This window comes from Chelonoidis abingdonii, chromosome 5 (assembly GCF_003597395.2).
Source record: "Chelonoidis abingdonii isolate Lonesome George chromosome 5, CheloAbing_2.0, whole genome shotgun sequence".
In the NCBI taxonomy this organism is placed as follows: Eukaryota; Metazoa; Chordata; order Testudines; family Testudinidae; genus Chelonoidis; species Chelonoidis abingdonii.
Window position 1 is genome coordinate 100,703,936 of NC_133773.1, and position 18,349 is coordinate 100,722,284.

General features: G+C 45.4%; 1 protein-coding gene across 1 annotated transcript in view; it reads left to right on the forward strand.

Moving 5' to 3' along the window:
• Window positions 1–18,349, forward strand: part of PDS5A (PDS5 cohesin associated factor A) — a 187,266-nt gene that overhangs the window by 114,868 nt on the left and 54,049 nt on the right. Inside the window, exons 16-17 of the mRNA XM_075066510.1 lie at window positions 5,774–5,889; window positions 6,675–6,780. Of these exons, the coding sequence (XP_074922611.1) occupies window positions 5,774–5,889; window positions 6,675–6,780 (222 nt within the window). The remainder of the gene's footprint in view (window positions 1–5,773; window positions 5,890–6,674; window positions 6,781–18,349) is intronic.

An 18,349-nucleotide genomic window follows, 5' to 3' on the forward strand; every position in this document is an offset into this window, starting at 1 on the left:
TGGCCCATTCTTTTCTCTTTCTCTGCGCTGAGCTGAGGGTGGGGGTGAAGGAGCAGGCTGGGGGTTGGGGTGCAGGGTCTGTCCAAGACCTAGAATGAGGGAGGGGTCTCAGGGTTGGGCAGGAGGTTTTGGGTGTGTAGTGCTTACCTGGGCAGCTCCCATTTGGTGCAAGGGGTGCAGGTGGGAATGTGTGTGGGGGGGTGCAGGAGCTCCCATTTGGTGCTCAGAGTGGGGTGGAGATGTGAGGGGTGCAAGAGTCAGGGCATGGGGTGTGGGGGGGCTGGGTATGTGTGGGGAGTCAGGGCAGGGTGTGTATGAGGAGTGTGCAGGAGTCAGGGAAGAGGGCTGGGGCATGTAAGGGGGGTGCTGGAGTCAGGGCATGGAGTTGGGGGGGGCTGGGCATGTGTGGAGGGTGCCAGCATGAGGGCTGGGGTTGTGGGGATGTGTGTGCAGGGAGCTAGGGTGTTAGGGGGGTGCAGTGGACAGGGTAGAGGGCTGGGGGATGGTCTGGGATTGTGGGGGTGCTCCGGGATCGTAGGGGTGCTCCCAGCCCCCTGCCCTGAGCGGCTCACGGCAGGAGGCTGGAGGGATAGGCCCTGATTCCACTCCCCTTCCCCAAGGGCCCCGCTCCTGCCTCTTCTCCGCCTCGTTCCCAGTCTGAGCCACGAGGGCGCTGGGGCTCCTCTTGTCCCTTCCCTCACAAGGGCCTTCGGCGGCAGGGAGGAAGAGGAGGCAGGGAATGACGCAGCACGCTGGGGGAAGAGGCGGGGGAAGGGGAGGCTTGGCTGCCGGCGGAGCCTGCCCTACAGCAGCAGCCGGCAGGACCAAGCTTTCTTCTGCCCCCACCAGAGAGAGTGGTGGGTGTGGGGCAGAGAAGAGCGGGCTGGGCCGGGCAGGATTTTTAATGGCATGCTGCCAGGGTCCTGGCTGCTGACCCCACTCAGCCCGCTGCCAGGGTTTGGCAGTGGGCTGAGCGGGGCAGGCAGTGGCCGCAGTGTGCCATTAAAAATCGGCTCGCATGCTGTCTTTGGCACACGTGCCATAAGTTGCCAACCTCTGCTGTAGAATACACTTTGGCCAATTCTGTTTCAAGTGTACATTTTATTTATCTTGATTTAAAGTATAAGAGAGTGCCTATATGCTCACAAGCTCTAGGCTCTCTGACAGTAATTAAACTTACAATCCTAACAGTAATTTAAATTTAGTCACAGAAATATCACCTACCAGCCCTGGAAAATTAACATGCCAGCCAGTATATTCCACTTCAGCAAAAATAAATAAATAAATTAAATAATAGTTTAAAAAACCATTCCTACTCAACCAAAAAAATCATTCCCTCATAAAAACACCGTCTTCCCGCAAATAAAGCCTCGGACTTTACAGTGAAATATGAAGATCAACAAATTCAGGCTATTTCAGACAAAGTGGAGATCAAGTTCCAGAGCGTAAGACCTTCAAAGGAACATCCTATTCTCTGTCCCCTATCTCTTGTTGCAAGAGAGGAATCAAACTTAAGTGTCTCCACTGGACTCTACTGTGATAGTATTTCATCAGGAGAGCATATGTCTGTGTGGATCTCACTCCAGGTGCTCATTCAGCTTGTGTGCAAGATCAGACTCTTTGAATAGCATTGTTTGTTAAGCCTCGCATGCACCAGGCATGTCCTTGTGTCCTTCCCCTACCTGAGAGCATTAAAAGCAGAATGGAAGGAACCCTCAGTTCCTTCTTACGGCCATCAGTGACATTTTTCTTTTTGCAATTTCCTCCTCTAATTAGGCAGTTAAGGTTAATTTCCTAACAAATTAACCTAAAATGGTGTATTTGAAGCCCTTAGGCTTCAAACTCTGTCCATCGTGTAACAAACTTATTCCTCTGACAGACTATCATAAAGGCTACATAAAGGTGAGAGACGTGCTGGACTGTTGCTTGGTTTGCTGTACTTTTTCTACAAGAACATGTAAATCCAGGGACTCTTAGCAGAAATTTTACCTTCTTAAGCAATCAGGGAGAGGAACTTCAGACCCTGGAGCATGGGCATCAATCTCCAAGATGGAGCTAGTCACTTCTAAGTCCCAATCAGCCAGTGACCCTGTCAGTCAGCATGCAACACCTAAGGGCAGTACCAGCAAAGGAACTGTGACACCGTTGGACAAGGATCTGAGACCAGCAAAAACTATCTCGGTACTGGCTACAATGCCAGCACTGAAAACTGATGCTGCTCCTCACCAAGACCAAGAGATATCAGAACACCAAGATAAACATGATTCTAATACCACTCCTATGTCTGTAGGGTTCCATTGTTGAAGCTGATTATAGTTTCCAGGAAGTTGATGCTGGTGCGAGAGTGTTGTAGAAAGAGTTTGATAGAATTCTTAAATGTGGACAGCCTAGCACACTCTTAACCCATTGGAGGCTCCTGTTCCTAAAATCCTTAATTATATTTTGTTCAGTTCTATTAAAGTCCACCTTACATCAGTTTCAGAATGCCACTTTCCTCCCTCCATGTAATCTTCTTAAGTTTTCTGTGACCCGACTATATCCAGATTTTTAAAGAGGTTACTCAGTACTTACCCCTACCAGTTAAAGATCCCCCTCCAAACTAGGATCCTTGTATCCCTCTACTGGCTCCTCGTCTTTATCACATCAAACGTAAGCTGTTCTTCTTCACTTTTAGTGCCTTTCATGGCCTGTGCTCACCCTATCTATCCTCTCATTCACTGTCAAGATGTCAGCTTCCTCTTCCAGTTGACCCAAGATGCCAGCCTACATGTCCCACTAATTAAATAGTCGAACAAGCTATCATAAGCCTTTCTCCCAAATCTGGACCTTAGCGTCCAAAATCTGGGTGCTTAGCATGAACCTCCAAGCTTAATTACCAGCTTGGATCTTATCTCGCTGCCACCAACCAGGAATCAGTGCCTGGTACACTTGAGCCCCCCAAAACCTTCCCTGGGGAACCCCCAAGACTCAGATGCTTTGAGTCTCCAACAAAGGGAAATAAACCACTTCCCTTCCTCCTCCCTCTCCCACCCAGACTTTCCTCTCTGGGCTAACCTGAGAGTATTGATGCAATCTCTTTACATCACAATACCAAGAAGCATGTCTCCTTTATTCCACAAAGAGACAAACCCCAAATACAAGGAAACAGAGATGATCCTATCTCTTCCCCCTCCCACCAACTCCCTGGTGCTGCAGAGCTTACCCTCCGTAGATCTAACACAAAGAGAATTCCCTCCCCTTGTTCCTTAACCTACCCAGAGAGAAAAACTCAAACAAGTCTTACAAAGAAAACTTTATAAAAAAAAAAAGAAAGAAAAAGACATAAGAATATAAACTCTGCATCAAGATGACAATACAGGGCTATTGCTTATAAGAAAATATGAATAAACAGTCTGATTCAAAAAGATATCCAATTTGAAACATTCCAGCAAGTTACACACATGTAAATACACCCAAAACAACATAAAAGCCTATATTGTTTTTCTACCTGTACTTACAAGTTGGACACAGAAGATTAGAAGAAGAAAGAAGCTTCTCATAGCTGAGAGACAAACAAAAGACTCAGTCCAAAAATTCCCTCCCTGACTTTGAAAAATCCAGTTTCCTGATTGATCCTCTGGTCAGGTGTTTGGTTCCCTTTGTTAACCCTTTACAGGTAAAAGAAACATTAACCCTTAGCTATCTATTTATGACACAAGCACCTTTGTTTTTTCTCCCATGCTGCCACATACACTTTAAAGGAATTCCCCATCAGTATCTGCAAAACTAACTCATTATCTTCATTCAAATGTCTCCTTAAAATTCTTCTTTGCTGTGATGCTTACTAAAAAGTTGACAGCAGTTAGGCTGCTGGTGTATTGAGACCACTGCCTGCCATTCTGAGCAATACTATCTCCTTGGGTATGTCTGCACTGCAGTTAAACACCTGCAACTGGCCCAGGTCAGCTTGTTTGGGTTCTCAGGCTGTAAAATTGCAGTGTAGACTATCTGGCTCAGGCTAAAGCCTGAGCTCTGGGACACAACAATGGAGAAGGGTCCCTGAGCCCAAACATCTATACTGCAATTTACATCCATGCAGCCTGAGCCCCATGAGCCCAAGTCAGCTGATATGGGGCAGCCTTTGGTTTTAAATTGCCGTGTGGACATATGCATTGTTTTCTTGTACTTCCATCTGTTTGTGCTCCCTTAACTCTCCAGCCTGAGCTGTCTCTCACAATGCTTTGCTTGTGACAAGCAGTGAAACCTTCCAGGCACTATCACTTAGCACAACAGCATGTGGAGCTCCAAACCCAGCTAAATTATGTGAACGCTCCCTGAGGCACTCATGAATAACACAGAGAAAGGCACCAGCGAATCTCTCAAGCCCCCGGCCTTGGACCTCCAGAATATACCATCTGAAGCCTGACCAGTGTAAGTTTATTACCCAGTCTACCCCTCCCTCAATGTGAAGACGATGCACACTAGCCTTTGTAAACTGAGCTGAGATTTCCCAAGCCCTTCAAGCAAAACACACTGTTTTCGGTAAAATATAAAACAGAGTTATTAACTACAGAAAGATAGATTTTAAATTATTATAAGTGGTAGGCACAAAAGTTCAGAGATAGTTACCAAAGAAAATAAAAGGTAAGCACACAGTCTAAATCTTAAACCTTATTAGATTAGGCAATATTTGGATCAAGCAGTTTTCCTCACCCCACTATATATTGCATGTAGGTTACAGTTCTCAGTACACAGGCTTCCCCTTTAAGCTTTGGACCAGTATCCTCAGTCCAAATCTTTGTTTTCCCAGCATCCCATCTTATGTAGGGAGGAGAATGGCAAAAGCGTGATGCCACTGTCCCCTATTTTATAGCCTCAGTTCATGTGCCTGGAAAACATAAGCCCCAACATGTTCTGGTTGGCTTTGCTGAGTCATGGAGTTAGGGTGACAAGATAGCAAGTGTGAAAAATCGGGACGGGGGTGGGAGGTAATAGGCACCTATATAAGAAAAAGCCCTGAATATCGGGACTGCTCTTATAAAATCAGGACATCCAGTCTCCCTACATGGAGATGAGCAATCTCCTGTTGTGTAAGGCTTGTGAAGCTCTCTTTACAACATTGTAAGTCCCTTGCTTACCACTCCCCTGCTGATTAAGGGTTGTTTAATGCCCTCCTGAGAGAGTATCACCTCCTTTGTTGTTGCTAAAGATCTAGCACTGGAAGACTCTCAAACTTGCGATATATTTCAGTAAAAATCGTACATAAAATCTCCTAATTTCGTATACACTAATGATAGACATGTTTTGACAGAATGATGGGTTTCAGCAGATTCTGACTTTTCGTATGATATCTTACATGGCACACTTTGTATGAAATATAATTATATGACAGGTGAATATGGGGTTCCAGGGTGTTTCTTTGAGGGTATAGAGTGCCGCAGTAAGTAACTGTTTTTTCTTAGGTAGTTGGATGAAGTGCTTAAGCCATTGGTTATTTGCATAAAAGATACTGGGTCAGATTTATAAAGGTATTTAGGCACCTACGGGTGCAGATAGAAACCTATGTAGCATTACAAAAGTGCATAGATGCCTAACTCACATCACTCCCATTAAAAGTCCATGGTAGCCACAGTCCATCCTTTTCAATGATTATATGAACTGTGAAGCTAGTTTGTGAAGAATTGACTTTTGTTCAGCATTATTTCTACAAATACAAATTGTATAATACTTAAGAAATAATTAAAATTAGTGTAATGATATTTGCTTGTAATATAACACTTATTTCTTTTTGTAGCGGGAGATAGCCCGGAAGCTTGCAAATCCCAAGCAGCCAACAAATCCTTTCCTGGAGATGGTCAAATTTCTTTTGGAAAGAATTGCCCCGGTGCACATTGACTCAGAAGCCATTAGGTAGGCTGGAAGATCATAGTGACCCATTACTGACTTTAAAGTGGATGTTTATACTAGGATTATCTTCCATATTAATTTACATCTGGTACAGAAGTATCTATCTGCATTTTTAAAAATTGTTTATATACTTGTCTTAATTTCCTCAGTCTAGAAAACTTGACTGAATTTCTGCTTTTTTTTTTGTTTTTCTTTTAAGGCTTAGTGGTGCAAATTCTAGAAACAGTAATATAAAAGATAGTATTGGTAACTTGACTATTTGGAGGCCTTATCTGAGGATAACAGGCATATGTAACTTCCATATACTAACACTGGACACAGAATGCTGCCTAATAATTGAATCAATTACTTTATCTTTGTCGGTTTGAGGAGGAGAATTTTGGGGTTCCTTTTGTGACTTACCTGGCAGCTTGATTATGTAACTGAGCTAATACTGCCAGCTCAGTTTGTCACCAAAATAAAGGCTTTGGGGAAAAGGTGTGTTGAGGGGAGGGTGGGATCGTTTACCAAACTATTATGTATGGGTTTTCATATTGTTTTGATTTAACTGAAATGGCTTTTTAAATAAAACATTCCCCAGCAAAGTCAGAAACCTAGAAGCATAACATCTTTTTACTAGTCCATGAGAACCAGGAAGTGAAAGTATTTTAAAACTGACCAGTCTAGTTAGTTGCCAAAACTACATGAAGCTAATCTGAAAATATTGTGTCATAATAATCTATGGTATCACTTTTAATGCAGATAATCAAGTTTAATCATATATCTTTATTTTACATTTCTTATTTTAGCGCACTAGTAAAGCTGATGAATAAATCTATAGAGGGGACAGCTGATGATGAAGAGGAGGGTGTAAGTCCTGATACTGCTATTCGTGCAGGACTTGAACTTCTCAAGGTATTCTACAGCAGTGTAGATTAGTTTTTTTTACACTGTATGGTAATGGAGTCCCCAAACAGCTTCAACAAATTACCCATTTCTTGTAAACAGTCAAAAAGTCACCACATCTTGGAATTTGGTTTTATTAAGAAGAAGAGTAATACAAAAATACCATTATCTAATCTCCAGCCTAAGCCCCTTTTCTAAGGGTGGGCTGTCTGTCTCAAACCTTAGCTTCCTTACCACAGAGGGAAGCTCACATTTACTTCATATTTAGAGCAGAATCTAATAAACTACATCTGGTATGTTAGCAACTGACAACAGCCTGCAGAGATCTCAATGCCTGCTAAAAGGGAGATGAAGCAGGAAAATCCTGTCCCTCTGTTACATACTTTTCCCCTTCCACATCTTTCTCCCCAAAAGTTATTTTCAGTCTTCATAATGCAAATGCTAAATATTACAGCAAAATTTGTTTAATATGAAGATTATTTGTGATTGCGCCCGAATTCTCCCATCATTAAAAAGAGTTGCATCCTCCAGTGACTTCTAGAGATACTAAAGGAGTTAGTCACTGTGTTATCATCAGCACTTACTAGGCTAATCCATTAAACCATCCCCTAATGCCTACAAGACACTGAACAGTTTTCCAATTACACCCCACATTAAGGTAGCAAATAGTGTACCAGTCAGTTGTAGTGGGGCCTCAGATTTTCTGCCTGCAGAGGAACTGCAGCTGATGGTTGTGACCAGGAATCCCTATGGATCCAGTTGATGCAAACAGACTCTACACCAGGGGTGAGCAAACTTTTTGGCCTGAGGGCCACATTGGGTTTCCAAAATTGTATGGGGGCCAGTTAGGGAAACCTGTGCCTCCCCAAACAACCAGGCATGGCCCGGCCCCCACTCCCTATCTGACCCCCTCTGTTTCTTGTCCCCTGACAGCCCTTCTGGGACTCCTGCCCCATTCATCCCTCCCTGTCCTTTGATGTTCCTGTTGGTGCTGTGCCGGCGCCACGCGTCCTTGGCGGGCCATGCGCGAGCTTCGCCTCGTCGGTCATTGCGCTGACTGCGCTTTCCTGGACTGTGTTCCATTCCCAACCACCCTCTTCTCTCTTTGACTGCACTGCCTCCCTCTTCTGTGCTCATACCAATCCCCTTGGGCCCCCCCATTTCCCCTTCGGCGGCGAATAGGTCCGTTCGGTCTATTTCAACTCCTGTTCCCCTCTCACACTGCTCCCGACCCCTATCCACACCCCCACCCCATGACCACCACCCTGAACTCCCCCCTGTCCTCTATTCAACCCCCCATTCCCTGCCCCCTTACTGTGCTGCCTGGAGCACTGGTGGCTGGCAGCGCTTCAGCCGTGCCCGCCTAGAGCACCAGCTCAGCCCACAGCTCTGCAGCTGTGCTGCCCGGCAAGAACTCGCAGCTCCGTCACCCAGAGTATTGCGCCAGCAATGCAGTGAGCTGTGGCTGCGAGGGAGGGGCCAGGCCAGGAGCTCAGGGGCCAGGCAGGAGGATCCCACGGGCCATAGTTTGCCCACCTCTGCTCTACACCTACAGTAGCTCAAATCAGACAAGTGTTTCTGCATCCTGCCTGGTTACCATTCCTCTTGTTACCTACATGGGCCCAGGACATTCCCTTGACCCTGTGTAAGACCTGACTTCCCCCAGGATCTCAGGTGTCATAGTTCCATATAGAAGTTCAGGCAGGAGGGGCTGCTGGAACCAGTGGCAGCATACTAATATAGTGGTGATGAACAGGACACCAACACCTAAACAGAATAAAGGAAAATCCTGGCTGGAGGAGACAATCTTCAAACCAGCAGCTGGGCCCTGCTGGAGCCTCCTGCTGGAACTGCAGTTTCCTTAATCTCTTCTGGAGCCTTTGTGCTGCTAGGACTGCTTGCCAGATGGAAGATCTCACTGGGAAGAAATTATCCAGAGAGTAGCAAAAAAAAAAAATTTCCTCTCTGAGCATGAGCAGAGGGGAATAAAGCAGAAGAGAGGAACTGAATGGAGGCACATTCTGGTTTTCCCCTCACATTAGGGAGCCAAGCACCCCAAAAGATCTTAAACCCCCAAAAAAGTGCCTTTAAGGCAGGAGGGAAAGACTTAAGGAAAAGGAATTTTGAATATCAATACTACTTTATAAGCACAAACCTAATCCTAATAAACCTAATTCTAATAAAAGGTTGCTGCTGAATTTTCTTGCATGGTGTGTTAGAAGATCTGTAAGTTATACAAATTGGCTCTATATTTAGCATTCATGAGTTATGATGTAATGTAGAATTTTGTTCTTCATTAAACTCAGAAATTTCATTTTTGAAGGAGTCTTTTGGATTTCAGAGGTTTAGATCTGAAAAGTGATTTTGAGGGGAAGGATTTTGCATTCTATTTAATAAGAAAGCAATATTTACCAACTTTTTCCAACTTCAGCTATTATAAAACATTATGGCACACAATATTTTGTAATATTATATTAATATATTAATTATTTATATAACACCAATAGTGTTGTAGGCACTTTGTAAGGCAGGTAAGAACCTGTCTCATACATTTCTCTGAAAAGTTTACTGTATTCATATGGTTTGGGGGAGGGGAACAGATATTTTATTTATTCATATTTTGGGTCATTTACAATAACACTGTATAATTACATTGTCTTTGTACATGTAGGTACATTGCTTAATATGGAATTAACAGTATTAACCAACATCTTGTATATGGACCAGATAATGTTATATAATTAACTACTGTTTAGATTGTACAATGTCTGTTAACATTATCTAACACTATATGGGGAACGGTAGGTGACAATAGCACTGTGACTGAACAGAGAATTTTAGCATGCACCTGTACAGTTATGCTTTTGGATTATTTCTTAATGCAGCTTAATGCAACATAAAGTTGTTGAGTGTTAACTTTCCTCTGAGAAGGAGACTAAGGAGGGAAAGGTCTCTTTTGGAAGAAGAAAGTTTTGAGGAAGGATTGGAAGAATGTGGTAGCATGACAGATAAATGAATATGGGAGCCATCTGGAAGAAATCCCAAGTAGATGGACACCAATGGGGAAATTAGTCATGCAGCTTATGTGGAGTGAGGGGTACATGGTGTATAGCTGAAGAAACACTAGAGGAATAAGCGAGTGCCAAGGTGTGTAGGGCAAGAATAGAGTGTTTCTTTTCGAGTAGTGTCCCTCTGGGTGCTCCACCTCAGGACAAGAAGCAATGGACTTCTGTTGCCTCAAGAGAGGTTTAGGTTGTACATCAGGAAAAACTTTCTAACTGTTAGAGTAGTTAAGCACTGGAACATATTACCATGGGATGTTGTAGAATCTCTGTCAGGGTACATCTTCACTACCCGCCATATCGGCGGGTTGCAGTCGATTTCTCCAGGATTGATATATTGCGTCTCATCTAGACGTGATTTATCGATCCCCGAACGTGCTCCTGTCTACTCCGGAATTCCACCAATGCGAACGGCGGTAGCGGAGTCGACAAGGGGAGCTGTGGATGTCGATCCTGCGCCATGAGGACGGTAGGTAACTCGATCTAAGATACTTAGACTTCAGCGATGCTATTCACGTAGCTGAAGTTGCGTATCTTAGATCGATCTCCCCCCCCACACCCCAAGTGTAGACCAGCCCTCATTGGAGGTATTTAAGAACAGATTAGACAAGCACCTGTTAGGAATGGTCTAGTTATTTCGTAGTCCTGCCTTGAATGCAGAAGACTGGACTAGATGACTATTGAAGTTCCTTCCAGTTCTACACGTCTATGTTTCTATATATGCGCACTGTGTACTTTTGATCAGAGATTTTTGTCACCCGTGTCCACAGGTCTGTGCTTGTGCCCTGGATATTCCTGTGCTTTGATACGAGGGGGGTGGGGAAAGAGGGTGGTAGACTCACTGCCACTCCAGTTCCTTCTCTGTCAACTGTGGCTTAAGATGGTGTGTCACAATATCTGTTAGCTAGCTACTTCTCTTGCTTAATATATTTATATTCCTTTGCACTGAGTATTGAAATTCCCTCTTCTTTACTCCCTTCTTTCATTTGGTTGATTTGGGCGTTTGTTTTTTCTCTGTCCTTGAGTTATGGGTTACACCCAAGACCCTGAGCTTCAAACTCTGTCAGACCTGCCACAGGTCTTTTCCCTGCATGATGGATGCTCGAGCTGTCTCCGCTGCTTGGGAGAGACTCATATCCCCTCCAAATGTAAGATCTGCTCAGGATTTAAAATAGATCGAAAAAACTGAGGGAGGACAAGCTAAAACTCCTATTGATGTGGAACCTTCTCTGAGATCTCCAGGGTCTGAGTCACTCCCTTCTCCCCTGCATCTGATTTGGTTACTCATAGAGCTCTTGGGGACTGTTACTGCTGCTGACCCCTTAGAACTTCCCAGACCACCAATAAAGAAGAGATCCCATTCCCTGGAACAGAATAAGAGAAGGGGAAAGTCACCCTTTTAGTCTGGATCTCAGGAGACATCACATCCCTGCACAGGTTATTGCTAAGATCCCCATCTCTTCCGGTACAGAGACCCTGGCACGGGCTAGGGAAACTATACAATGTACCAAGAAGCTGTCTTTTAACCCATGGATGCACCAAAGCCGGCACCAGATCCAATGCCTCGGAAGCATAAGGACTTTAAGGTTAAACTGAAATAGTCATCCGTACCACCTTCCTCTGCAAACAGAGACAGGTAAAGGGATCGCACTCCGGTAACACCCAACATACTAACTCCTGAGGGTCAGTGTTCGGAATCCTCGGTACCATCTAGTCGTCTTTGCCATAAGGATCTTCAGATCCTTGAAAAACCTGAGTCATCGTTGCTCCAGGTTACTGAGAGATACTCCCCACTAGTACAGACTTACCTTCCAGAATTGATGTACTGTCTGGTACCAACACTGTCACTGGTTTCTCACAAATCCATTGAGGGTACCAAGAGGAACTTCCAACATACCTTCTGATACCATCTAACCAAGACTTGACCTCCGGTACCCACTCAACTACTAGTTCTGCACTGTTTTCCTCTTGGATGGACATGGGAGTGACACCTCATCTGACTGAGATGTCCATACAAGGCTCCTCTAGTTTACTATTCCAGCCTCCTTCCCTTGCAGTGCATGCTGAGGAAGCCCCTGCAGGACACACACCCAGCAACTCTGGTAAGGACAACCCTGTGGTCCTTCCCCCTTCCTCTTTCCATCTCAGTGGGCTTATTGGAACCCGGGGGCCCCTGTGATGACCAGCTTCACAGGATTCATCTCTTAAGAGGACGTGTCCAAAGCAACAGCTTCACAGGAGTAACTGCAGAGGAACAAAAGCAAGCAGAGGAAGAAGAAACACCACCTTGGTGCAAATCCTTCTCCTTGCCAGATGCAGTTGTTATGCCTCCTCCATCATCTTACACTGACAACTTCAAGACCTTAAAATACAGATAGCAGAGACCTTGCAAATTCTGTTAGAGTTGATACAGGAACTCCAACATGACTTGTTGGACATCCTCCATATATCACCTTAGGGCAAAATTACCTTGCCTGTCAATGATGTGTTACTAGCCCCAGTCTGTATGGTATCAGCCAGTATCAGTCCTCAACCACTATACTACCTATGTGTAAACAGACTGACAAAAAATACTATATTCTGCTTGGAGTATTTTTTCTGCTACCCAACAGCTAAATCCCAGTGGTTGAACTTGTTAACGAGCAAAAGAGGCAACGTTGATCCCATTCAGCACCATCAGACACAGAGCTAAAATAGCTAAATCTTCTGAGCTGCAAGAGCTGCTATTCGGCCTCCTTGTAATTTATAATAGCCAATTACTAATTGCTGTGATGGCAAAATACTGTTTTATAAACTATTTGAAGTTCTCATTTTTTCTCATCTGCTACAGGACCAGAGGGAACAATTTCAAGCTCTCTTAACAGACACCCAGACAATTTCCAAAGTATCTCTCCAGGCCTCATTTGATGCAGCCTGTACAGCTGCATGTTCCATGGCTATGAAAGTGGTAATGCACCAAGCTTTTTGGCTGCAGTCTTTCTGGCCTCCAGTGGGAGGTGTAAAACTATTTGGGACCTCTCCTTTGAGGGACTCAGATTGTTCAGTGTTGCTCAGACTGATACCTTCATTCACTTGAGGACTCCTGGGCGACACTACAACCTTTGCATGTAAGCACCTGCATCAAAGAAAAAATACAATAGATTAGTCAGTGCAATGTTCTCACCCAGTCCTCTACGAGTCCACCTGATTGGCTGAACTTCCCCAAATGAAGCTCAAGTATGCTAAGAAAGGGCCATACTCTGCAGTGACATCCAAGTCGCCAACATCCTCAAAACAACCTTTTTGACTTGTTGGTTGAGGGTCATGAGCTCCCTCTTGCTCCAGATCCTGCTCTGTACCTATCTCCCCTTCACCTTTATGGGGATCATCTCTCCCATTTTCTACCTCCCTGGAAGCTCATCACCTGAGACAGATGGATTCTGGAGTTGTCTAAGGGTTATGCCATGCAGTTGAGGAGCTTCATATCACCCTCTCCCTCTTTAGGGATTGCTCTCATGAGGGTATCTTGAGGCAATAGATAAGAATCCCTCCCAAGCCTGGGGGCGATTGAATCTGTTCCACTGGACTTTGTCAGGAAAGGGTTCAGTTCCTGGTGGTACTTGGTCCCAAATGAAAATGGAGGATGGAAACCAGTTCTGGATCTTGGGACTTGAAACAGTTTTGTCCACCCTCAACAGTTCAGAAAGATAACCCTAGCAGCAATAATTCCCTCCCTGAATTCAGGAGATTGGTTTGTCTCCCTTGACCTTCAGGATTTTCGTTTTCATATAGCCACCCACCTCTCCACAGTTGTTTCCTGCTTTTTGTGGTGAGTAAGGACTGCTACCAGTATCACATTCTACCCTTTGGCCTCTTCACTGTCCCAAGAGTCTTTTACCAAAGTCCTCTTGGCAGTCTCAGCCCATCTTCGCCAGATGGGAATACTTGGATGATTGGCTCCTGAATGATCACTCATTTCTCAAGGTGTAGATAACAACCCACACAGCCATATCACTGTTCTGTTCCCTGGACCTCTGCCTGAATATAGAAAAGTGTGCACGCATGTCCACTCAACTTGGAGACTTCATCAGGGCTACTCTGGACTCCTCCATTGCCATAGCGTACTTATCTATGGAAAGGTTTGCTGTAATATCCAATCTCATTTCTACAGTACAACAGAGCCTGCCAGCCACTGCAAGGGCCCAGTTGCAACTCCTGGGCCATAGGGCAGCTTGTACATTTATGACACCCTTAGCAAGATATATTCCAATGTCTTCAGGCCTGGTTGAGAACCATCTACACCCTCAACAAGCACAGTTTATCAAAGCATGTGTCCATACCTCCGAGGGTCCTTGATTCTCTAAGTTGGTGGAAAGAGCCACAAAAAGTATGTGAGGGAGTTGCATTCTTGCAGGTTCTTCCCACAAGGATCATCACTACAGACTGATAGGCTTGGGCACACAATTTCAGAACTTCACAAGGCAAATGGACCCCTCAGGAGGTGATCCTCCACATCAACATACTAGAGCAGAGAGTGGTTCTTGCTGCTTATGACCACTTTCTACCCCACATCAGAGGCCACCCAATCAGAATAATGCTCGACAGCAGCGCAGCAATATATTATATCAATCAACAAGGAGGAGCAAGATCCCAGTCCTTATCTGTAACACTGTAAACTGGTGCATATCATGCCCCATACAGGTCTCAGCGGTTTATTTCAAGGACTTCAGAACACAGTGGCAGACCAGCTCCTGCAGGTGGAAATGTCTGCTGAGCAAAACAACAAGGAATTCCAAAGGATACGTCTTTTTTTGGGGTAATCTGGAGACGTATGGTGTTGCAAAGAAATCTAATACAAAGTGTGGACAGTTCTGTTCAAGGGGAAGAGTACGGCTGCAACTCAGTTGGTAAGGCCCTAGTCTTCCCTTGGCCTCATGTATTGCTATACACTTATCCTTGGATGTCTTCACTGCCTAAAGTCCTAAACAAATTGAAACGGGAGATATAAGTAGCCATCCTCATAGCACTGTAGTGGCTGAGATAGGTGTCGTTCCCAGAGCTGGTGCCCATGTCTTGATAACCTCCTTTCTGCCTTGCCCTGACAGTGGATATCCTTACTCAAGAGTTGGAATCCATCACCCACCCCAACGTGCACTTCACTTAATACCTACCTACTAGTTGGCTCTCTGGTGTAGATCAAGATTGCTCCACAGAGGTACAAACAAGACTGCTTAATAGTAAAAAAAAATAAAAAAAAAATCCTTGACAAGCAAATCTTTCCTACAGAGGTGGAAACAATTCCAGGCTTGGAGCAGCCATTGATCTATGCCTCCTTTCAAGTCCTGCCTGACACACACATTCTCAGTTATTCACTACATTTAAAAACTGCAGGATTATCATTGAGCTCAGTCAAGGTTCACCTAGCTGCCCTAACAGCCATTCATCCCGCCATCGAAGGATTTTGAGACTTGACTCACTCTACCGCTGCAAGGTTTATTAGAGATCTGTTCAACCTTTCTCCTCCTATCAAGGAACCTACTCCACCATGAGACCTCAACTTAGTGCTCAGTGCTCTGAGGAAACGCCTGTTTGAACCTATGGGAAACTTACCACCTTTATTTGTCCCTTTAGCTCTTGTTCCTCATAGCCATCATTTTGGCCATGAGAACAGGGGAGCTAGTGGCCCTGATGGCTCAGCCACTTTACACAGTGTTCCGTCATGACAAGACACGCCTTCACTTCCTAACTAAAACTTCTGAACCTGTATGAGAGATTGGGTCTCAGAGTGAAACAGGACAAGTCCATCCTGGTATTCACATAAACTATAAAGTTTATTGGACCAAGGCTGGATGTGGTGTCACCAAGGGTGTACCTACCAGACAACAGTTTCTTAGCCATCTACAGGCTTACACAGCAAATCTGGATGAGCTCCAGGATGTCCATGTGGTCTTGCCTGGCCCTGTTGGGTAATATGCCTGCAAGTAGTCATGGGACCCCATTTACAAGGCTCCACCTCAGATACCTGCACGTGTGGCTACAGTCTGTTTATGCTCTGGGCAGACACAGCATCCACTTTCTAGTTTCAGTTCCTCAAAGGTCTTGGGCTCTCTGGGCTGGTGGGTGGTCAGAAAAAAGGTGGGTGGGTGGGGTGGGAAGAGGACCTTGTTCAGTTCCTTGCTCATAACCAGGATTGTGACCACAGACACATCCCTAGTATGTTGGGGGCCCACATGGGGGGCAGGTGGCCCAAGGAACATTGTCCTCTACACTTGAGCTCAATTTGCTGGAATTGACCTGCAAGCTGTTGCCCCCTCACTTCATGGCCAGTCAGTCCAGGTACTGTTAAACAACATGATGGCAGAGACACATGGTGGGTGAGGTAATATCTTTTATAGGTATCATCTACAACATGATGGCAGTCTACTACATCAACAAGCAGGGGAGAGGTATATTTCCTGCAAATCTGCACAGAGGCCATCACTCTCTGGAACTTGTGCAAACCTCTGCAAATTGCCCTGATTGCCATCCATCTCCGAGGGCTTCAGAACACCCTGGCAGACTCAGGAGATCAGGAGATCTTTCTCCAGAGAGCACAAGTGGGACCTTTGTGGTTATATGGTCAGAGGCTTTGTTTCTCCCATTGTGAACTAAAAGTGAAAGGAGTCCTGCTCTGAAGTGGTCTTTGCAACCTGGGCTCTCTGAGTGACACCTTCCTCATGCAATGGTCAGTGATCCTGAGATGTGTGTTTCCCCGATCCCTTTGTTTCCGCAGTTACTAAGGAAGGACAAGGCGCAGGTTATTTTCATATGGCTGGGTTGGGCCTCTCAGTTCTGGTAACCCACACCGTTGTAGCTATCAACCTGGCCTTCCCTGGTTCATGACCTCTTGGCACAGGATTACAGCAGGATTCGCCATCCCAACTCATCCACTCTACACATGAGGGTATAGTATTTGGATGGATTTTGAACCTAGAGATGCCTGCTCAGGGCTCTACTGAGTAGCAGTAGGAAGAATGCTACCATCTTACACAGAATGGAAGAGGTTTGCAATCTGGTGTGGTCAATAGGGACTTTTCCTTCTATGATCTGGGATGCCAGTTGTGGTTGACTACCTATTCTCCTTAAAATCCTTGCAGCTCTTTCTCAGCTACCTTAGGGTCCACCTAGCAACCATCAGGGTGTTCCACCCACCAGTGGGCACCTACTCTGTGTTCTCATATCTAGTCACATTCTGGTTCCTGAAGGGCTTACTTAGGGTCTTCCCTCCAGTGGTGAATCCCATGCCAGCCTGAGACTTAAATTTGGTCTTATCAACTTTGACAGGGGTGCTGTCCGAGCCATCTTGCTCCTTGCTACACCTTTCCATGAAGGTAGCATTCCTGATTATAATCATGTCAGCCAGGAGGACAGATGAAATAGGGGGGTCATGGGAGATCATTGATACATATTATCTTCCACAAGGACAAGTTGTTCCTGAAACTGCTCCCAAGGGTTGTCTGTAAGGTGGTATCAGACTTTCACATCAATCAAAGCACCCACTTCCCTGTATTATACCCTAAGCCAGATGCCAGGAGAGAAGAGATGAAGTGGTGCTGTCTGGATGTGTGTAGGGCCCATGCCTTTTATCTACAAAGGATAAAGGCATTCCAGAAGTCTCCTAGACTTTTCCTCTTGTTTGCAGAGAGGATGACAGAGGCCTTTTCGTCATGAGGTGTCAAAGTGGATCTCGGGGTGCATAGTGCTCTGTTACGAATTGAACAGTATCCCTTTGGAGGCAGTGTGAAAACATACTCACAAGGCCAGGCATGCTCAGTAGCCTCCTTTAGGGAAGTCTGTATTAACACCTACAGAGCAGCAACCTGGAGCTCTGTACATACCTTCATGAGACATTATGCACTGGTGAAATCAGCTGCCTCAAAGGCCTCCATAGGCAGGGCAGTTCTGCATGGTACAGGGCTCTGGACACCCACCATTTCTGGAGGAGGAAAACTTCCTGTGTATCACCTGAAGTGCAGTAAGTTATAGGGGCAAGCACTCGAAGAAGGAAAGGTTATTCACCTTGTAGTAACTAGAGTTCTTTGAGATGTATTATTCCTAAGCGTAGAGCACTACCTGCCCCATTTTCTTGTGTCCTTTGGTCCTTTTGTGGGGCATGGGGGGGGAGAAGGAACTGAGATGTCGGCAGTCTATCAGTCCTCAGTGTGGAGCACGATGAAAGCAGGGACTCTCGCGTGGTCCGAATGGACCCTGCTAGAAAAATGGTGCGAGTCCTGGGCACGTGGAGCACGTGCACAACCTGAAGTGCACTGCACATAGGGACAACATAATCCTGAAGAACTCTGTTTACTATAAGGTGAGTAACCTTTCCTCCTTCTTCGAGTGCTTGCTCATATCCATTCCAGTTAGGTGTGTGCGTGCCGCGTGCACGCTCGTCGGAAGATTTTTACCCTAGCAACACCCGGCGGGTTGGCTGGGCGCCCCCTGGCGTGGCGCCGCTATGGCACCGAATATATACCCCTGCCGACCCGTCCGCTCCT